The following is a 7179-nucleotide window of genomic DNA, read 5'->3' on the forward strand; positions in this document are numbered from 1 at the left end:
TTTTTTTTTTTTTTTTTTACACAGATGAAAAGTGTTTCAATCTTTGAGGGACCCTTCATTCTTTTAATTATGATTTCCCTTTACTTTAATCCTGCATTAACCCTGTTGTTCACTGTTCCTAATGTTCAAAACTTGACACTAAATTAGAATTCGAATCAAACTGTTCCATTGTCCATGAACTTATCATCTGAGTTCTTCAAGTAATTGTAACAAACACCAAAAACTCATACAAGATTTGATTTGATTTGATAGCAAACAAAAAGCTCTACAAAATTTACAACGGCGAGATTCGAACACTCACCCCCCCACTTGATTGATTCATTCCCAGATGGAAGAAGAAGAAGAATTTAAGGTGTGTTCTAATTTGGCTGGGGTTTTTGTTTCTTCTTCCTTATTGTATTGTTCTTGTAAGCTTACACTTGGATATGAAGAGGGTTGCTGTGTAATTCAAGCTGCAGAGCTTCAGAAGCTCGGCGGAGCGTTGTTTCAGAACGGGATTGCAACCGCTCTGAATCACCAGAAGAAGTTTGGCGGCTAAGCCTGCTTCCACAGCTTGCGATGCACATTCTTCAGGGGCGAGTTTACAGACCGCCCATAAGATTGATAACGCCAGCTGAGTGCAGCTCTCCGACACTCTCATTAACAACTTCACCAAATTTGGAATGGTTTTGGGGCAATCTTTCAAGGCCACCCTGCCGTCTGAGAGGGATGAAACTGAATCCAATACGTGAAGGGCTAGCTCCAAAGATTCGGGGCTGAAATTTGGTAGAATTTCAACCAACTGTGGGATTGCCCCAATGCTCACTACAGAATTCTTGACTTGTTCTTGGGAGCACAGAGCTTTTAGCAATCTTAATCCAGCAAGAACGCCATTTGGGTGTTGTTTTTCTTTGATTAATCTTAACAATCCAACCACGAGGCTTAGACCTGAGACAGTGTCCGCTCCACAATCGTCCCCATCGAGGAGCGTTTGAATCAATCTGGTGCAGTTGATTTTGGTGTCTGTGGATCCCTCGTTTAACATGTCCACTATTAACGAAATCTTGGCGGGTTGGACGAGGTTTCTCCTTGACTCGGCATCGAGATCCAAGTTCACTAAAATCCCAATGGCTTCGGATCCAACCGCGTGGGATGTGAAAGGACCCAAGAGAGAAGAAATCAAAGCAAGACCGCCATTGTCTTCCACGGTGTTCTTGGTCGAAGAATTCAAAGCCACGACATGGCGAAGCTCCTTCAAAGCTCGGACTCTGGCTTGGCCCTTGACCTTTTTCAATGTGTCTAAGAGCTCGAGAGCCCTCCCCTGCACATCCTCTGACCTCTTCTTCATGGCCAAATACTTTTGGGAAAACCAGCTGTTAATGAGTTGGTGAAGAGTGTTATTGGGAGTAATTGAATCATCCCAAAGCTCTTGCATTGTGGTGGGGCATGTGATATGGCCGAGAGAAAACCATTTCATGATGTTGGAACGTTCGTAGGTCTGTCCTGTACAAAGCGTTACAGGATCTCGCATTGGCTCCAATGAAATTGGGCAGATAAAAACCGAAGGAACCTCTATGTTCTCAAGCTCCTCCACCATCTCCTTCAGATCCAATTTCTCCGCCGTTCCACCCTCGCAGATGAACCCACCGCCGCCGAGAATACCATCTTTCACGGCGGTTTCTACATCAAGAACTTGCCCACCACCACCCACACCCAGCTCCGGCTGGTACATCGGCATTTTCCAAAACCCTCAAAAGAACAAATCAATCTCAAAGAGAGAACAAAATTTACCCAAAATCCCTGGAATAGAAGATCAAGAACGAGCAATTGAATTCATTTTCAGCAACCCAAAACACAATGACAGAAAAATATGTGCGAATCATAAAAAGGGGGGCAAAAGAACAGCAAAAAAAAAAAAAGGAAAGAAAAAGGGTTCTCTCTTACTTTCTCTTTCTTCCACAATCTTTTTCTTCTCACTAACAATCAGAAGCAGCGGCAAAAATGGCGAACGGGGGCATTCTTTTGTTCCTTCATCTGAACCCCTTGGTTGGTCTGAAGAAAGGCCTCCTTCTTCTTCTTCTTCACCATCGCCGCCGTCATCATCAGTAACCACAAACGAACCTCACTGCCTCTTCAAGCTCCACAAAAATGGCCAAATCATCAAAATCCCCCAAAAAAATATGCAATCAAAAGCGATGCCATGAATCTAAATCACAAATACTTGAGAACAGTGCACTTTCCTCAAACCCACATCCCAACGAAAAATCCCTAAAAAAAAAAAAAAAAAATTATATAAAAGAAAATGTCAGACGAAATTTTGGAGGATCTAAGACACCAAAGAATGGGAGGCACTGAGAAAGAGAAAAAATGAAAAATGAAACCTTTTTTCCTTTTCTCCCCCTAATTACCGATAAATTAATGGAGATTTTTGACTGCCAATTACCGGTTATAGCCCGTAGTCTTACCGGGAGCCACACGTGTATGCCGGTTTTTTTCTTTTTCATAAAGTGTTTTTATTTGATTAATTGTTTGTGGGCGTATTCTTTTATATATTTGGTCCGAGCTGGTCCCTGGGTTGCACTTAGGGATGGTCAATTGGTCAAATAAAAAAGCGATTGATGTAACCCCCAAAATTATTGATTAATATATTATATATTAAGAACACCCGCGAGGCTGGCTGTATTTCTTTTTACCAAATTATTATTTTCATATAATTTTTAATTGCCAAAAATTCCCTAAATTATGAGGAGACAGACATATTTAATAATTTTTGCTATTTACTCTATTTAATATACAATTGAAAAAGAGAAAATTAAATTATGATATAATGGTTTAGTTTATGTGTATGTGCAAACAGTAGAGAAGTATTAGACTGGCTTGTTTAAATTTAAATAATTTGAATTTAAAAGCCTAATTTAGGTTTTGTTACGGGATTATGTTTAATTAATTTCAACTTTCCACTTCCATCTCATAATCTCACCCTTAATTAATGTTATTGCTATTAATTTTGAATTATTGTGTTGTAATATTGAAAACAGAAAAATAATGGTGCCCTGCGGGTGATCTAGAACAGTGTGAAGGTCCAGACCCGCACTGTTTCCATGGTCACGTGTCAGTAATTTGTTGGCTGTGAAGGAGACTGGTCAAACCACACACCTGATTTTCCAACCCATCAGCCAATAATAAATTAATTATTAAAGTAAAATGTTTAAATATGATTTTGTTTTTTTAAGACAAATATAAATTAATGAACAGTATTCATTAAGTTTGGTTTGTGTTGGGGGATCTGAATCCCTTTGTGCCATTAATTGTATTAAATAATTATTAATTAAGTTTTCTTTTTTTCTTTTTTTCTTTTTGGTTTAGAAAGCACATATTATCTCTTAAATGGGCTTGGTCCAAAATAAACGGAGATCCATGTTTGGTTTTGGGCCTCATAGGGCCTCAGCACGTGAAGGGCTTTCTGAATTCATTGGTCACTGGCCCAGTAAGAAAGATGCAAATAGTACATATTCCTAAAAAAATATAGTTTTTTTTAAGTTAATCATTTGAATATTTTTTTAATTGAAATTAATTTAATAATAATAATAATTTTCATGAAAGAAAATACATAATAACAAAATTTGTGACCAATTACAAATTTACATGTGTGCCCTTAAACTAAATAAAAAACATAATAATTTGTTTGGTTTGTTTGTTTGTGTATTTGAGTGATCGAATTTAAAACTAATTTGTTGTTTATTATGGTATGAAATTGAGTGATTTTTCTTTTGTAATAAAATGTTATTTCTAAAGTAAATTTATTTTATAGAAAAAACAAACAAAAATCGTGTTACTTGGAAGTGGTAGTTGGAGCTTGTGGCTCAAATTATTTGTGTAAATAAATTCCACCAATATTCGCACGTGAATTTTTTGTTGCCCGGAGAAGTGGATCCCACCGCTGGTACGGATTCATTGACACGCTGCACCATTGGTACGGGTATTCGTGTAGTATCTACAACGTAGACCATAAAACAGAACGAAACATAAACATAATCGTGGGTCTGGAGCACATTTGGCGGGAGTTTGGGGTGAGTTCTGAATTTCTCCGATGGCCACTCCCGTTTTCCGGTGGTCTGTTGTCTTCTTCTTCCCTGTTCTTCTTTTTCTGGCGGTCTCCTCCGCTGCCGCAGCTTCATCTTGGACTGTGAAGTATCTGCCTGGATTCTCAGGTCCTCTTCCATTTGAGCTCGAAACTGGGTTCGTTTTGCTTCCTTTTCTTGTTCTATTGTGAGTTTAATGGGTATTAGTTAGCATTGTGTGTAAGGTTTTGTGGAAATGGAACAGATATGTGGGAGTGGGCGATTCGGAGGAAGTTCAGCAGTTTTATTACTTTGTCAAGTCCCAAGGAAACCCCCAAACTGATCCTCTGATGACTTGGTTTACTGGCGGCCCTGGTTGCTCTGCTCTCTCTGGACTTGCCTTTGAAGTTGGTAACCCTCTATGCTTACATCTTCTCTCGAGAATTTTTCTGAAACTTTTCTGCTCACTTCTCATAAACGACAATATAGTAATAAATTACATTTCTACGTTAAGATTTTCCCTCTAATTATTTTCATAGTTTAATGGCTTGAACTTGATGTTAAGATCAGAGTAGAATCAGCCCAAAAGTCAGAATGTCATTGTAAAAAAACATAAAAGAATGTATTTCCATCCGCATAAGACATTTTGGACAACATAAAAACAAAACCACTAGAACTTATGCCTAAAGTGAACAATATCATACCATTGTGGAGGGTTGTGATTCCTAACATGGTATCCGTGTCATGCTTTTAACTTAGTCATGTGAATAGAATCCTCAACGGTTGTAGGTCTCAGAGAAAAGAGTCGAGCCTCAATTAAGGGGAATCTGTTCTAGGGCTTTGTAGGTCTCGGGAGAGTCTCTATGGTGTACTTTGTTCGAGGAGAGGATTGTTGAGGAGGGAGTCCTGCCTTCGCTAATTAAAAGGATGATCCTGAGTTTATAAGTAAGGGAGTAGTTTGATTATGCTAATTGTATATTGAATTTGTTTGAAGGTCCTATAAATTTCAAGGTAGAGCCATACAATGGAAGCCTACCTCAACTAATCTTGAATCCTCTTACATGGACCAAGGTAACAACAATTACTCTTTAAGCTTATTAGTTTGATTGTGATTAAGACTAACTTGGGAGTGATGGATACTAGAAAGCTAGTATTCTCTTTATAGATTCGCCTGTGGGCACTGGATTTTCGTATAGTCGAACTCTAAAAGGTTCTAAGAAAGGAGATTTTGGACAAGTTCAACAAAACCATCAATTTTTGAGAAAGGTAAATAATGTGTATATATATATACACTCACATGAAACTTTTAAATCTCTCATTTTAACACCTTCAAATATGAACTGGAATCTCCACAGTGGCTGCTAGATCATCCCCAATTTTTATCTAATCCATTTTATGTTGGTGGAGACTCATATACCGGTATTGTTGTTCCGCCTCTTACGCTAGCAATCTCGGAAGGTATGAACAACGTAAATCCACTGCTAGCGAATATTGTCTGCTTTGGCTATGGCCGTCAGCCTCATAGTTTTAAAATGCGTCTATTAGAAGAGAATTCTACACCCTTTAGGAAGGATCCCACATCGGTTACGGAAAGGGTGTGGAAACCTCTCCCTACTAGACATGTTTTAAAAATTTTGAGGGGAACTCGAAAGAAAAAGCCTAAAGAAGACAATATTTGCTACCGGTGGGTTTGGGCTGTTACAATTCTATCTTTTTTTATTGATATCGTGTTTTGATCAAATGGGTAAACGAGAGTATTCCTTGCTTGTTCACAGGAAATAAGGATGCTGTCCCAGTTATAAACCTTCAGGTCTGTTCAACTACCCATTTGAGTTCATTCAATGCATTTGTATATTAACTCTTCCATTTTATGTTCTTGATAACAGGGTTACATATTGGGAAATCCAGTCACGGTACGTAAAACAAATGATAATTCCAGAGTTCCATATGCTCATAGAATGAACCTCATCCCCACTCAACTGTACGAGGTAATATAACGTTTGATTCAATGAAGAAAACATCAAGAATTGAGAGAATTGGAGGAATTATTTAACTACTTAATTGTTGCATAGTTATTGAGAAGCAATTGCAAAGGAGAATATGAGAACATTGAGCCAGATAACATGAAGTGCATGAAACATGTAGCAGCCTACAAAAAGGTTTGTCTTGCTGGAGTTATATCAACGTTAATGATGTTCATAACTTGAAGCTGGTGTTGTCTGTTGTTCTTCATGTTCTTATAGTGTGTGAGCAGAATCAATCAATGGTGTATTACGTGCCCTTTTTGTGAGGATGTTTCCTCAGCGCCAAATGATGATAAATTTGGACGGCGGAGATCTCTCTTCAACTCCTCTGAAGAACAACTGCTGCTTGCTCCAAGAGTGTTGCCTCCGCCTCTTCTCTACTGTCAAGTAAATTTTTTGTTTGAACCTTTTCTATGCGGATTCTTTTTTTGTTCTTCTTTGAACTTAATAATGTTTGTCGATTTAGGAGTATAAATACTTCCTTAGTTATTATTGGGCTAACGATTGTCGAGTCAGGAAAGCACTTCACATACGCGAGGTAACGAGACAAGTATTTATTTATTTATTTATAAATATTAGCCAAGAAATAACTTAATATATTTTTTAATAGGGAACTAAAGGAGAATGGATAAGATGTCAGAGTCGTAAAGATTATCAATACGATATTATGAACTCGGTTCCTTACCATGCAAAACTCAGTTCTAAAGGATATCGATCTTTGATTTTTAGGTACTATGCAATAACTTTTATGTTAAATTATGGTTGTTTTTTTATACTAATTTATATATCTTGATGAAATATATAGTGGAGATCATGATATGATGGTGCCGGTTATAAATACAGCAGAGTGGATCGAATCTCTGAATTATCCTGTTGTTGATAATTGGAGAACTTGGCTTGGGATGGATGATCAAGTATTGGGGTAATTTTTGTATATATGATTTGTATTGTCGGGGGAGTGATTTAATAGGGATTTTTTGTTGATGACAGATACACTACAACCTTTGCGAACAACATGACATTTGCAACAATTAAAGTACGAACGTAGTTAATGTTTTTTTTTTTTTTTTTTTTTTTTTTTTTTTTTTTTTTTTTTTTTTTTTTTTTTTTTTTTT

At 37.4% G+C, this 7179-nt stretch overlaps 2 protein-coding genes across 3 annotated transcripts in view; one reads left to right on the forward strand and one right to left on the reverse strand.

The window, feature by feature from the left end:
- Positions 1-204: 204 nt before the first annotated feature.
- On the reverse strand, positions 205-2349 carry LOC111477220 (U-box domain-containing protein 30-like). Its single transcript, XM_023121260.1, has 2 exons — positions 1924-2349; positions 205-1779 (listed from the first exon to the last, which is right to left on the reverse strand). The coding sequence occupies exon 2, from the start codon at positions 1715-1717 to the stop codon at positions 392-394; it is 1326 nt and encodes a 441-aa protein (XP_022977028.1). The 5' UTR covers positions 1718-1779; positions 1924-2349; the 3' UTR covers positions 205-391.
- Positions 2350-4008: 1659 nt separating this feature from the next.
- The window catches only part of LOC111477218 (serine carboxypeptidase-like 7), a 3754-nt gene continuing 583 nt past the window's right edge, over positions 4009-7179 (forward strand). The window contains exons 1-13 of one of the 2 annotated variants that reach the window (XM_023121257.1): positions 4009-4218; positions 4306-4451; positions 5035-5111; positions 5184-5306; positions 5396-5498; positions 5816-5850; positions 5927-6028; positions 6113-6199; positions 6284-6451; positions 6531-6602; positions 6675-6793; positions 6870-6978; positions 7055-7100. In XM_023121257.1, the coding sequence (XP_022977025.1) occupies positions 4070-4218; positions 4306-4451; positions 5035-5111; positions 5184-5306; positions 5396-5498; positions 5816-5850; positions 5927-6028; positions 6113-6199; positions 6284-6451; positions 6531-6602; positions 6675-6793; positions 6870-6978; positions 7055-7099 (1335 nt within the window). In that variant the 5' untranslated portion in view covers positions 4009-4069 and the 3' untranslated portion in view covers position 7100. Of the gene's footprint in view, positions 4219-4305; positions 4452-5034; positions 5112-5183; positions 5307-5395; positions 5499-5815; positions 5851-5926; positions 6029-6112; positions 6200-6283; positions 6452-6530; positions 6603-6674; positions 6794-6869; positions 6987-7054; positions 7101-7179 lie in introns of both variants that reach the window. The other variant, XM_023121258.1, reaches the window with a different exon arrangement.

The sequence above is a fragment of the Cucurbita maxima genome, unplaced genomic scaffold, assembly GCF_002738345.1.
Source record: "Cucurbita maxima cultivar Rimu unplaced genomic scaffold, Cmax_1.0 Cma_Scf00003, whole genome shotgun sequence".
NCBI lineage: Eukaryota > Viridiplantae > Streptophyta > Magnoliopsida > Cucurbitales > Cucurbitaceae > Cucurbita > Cucurbita maxima.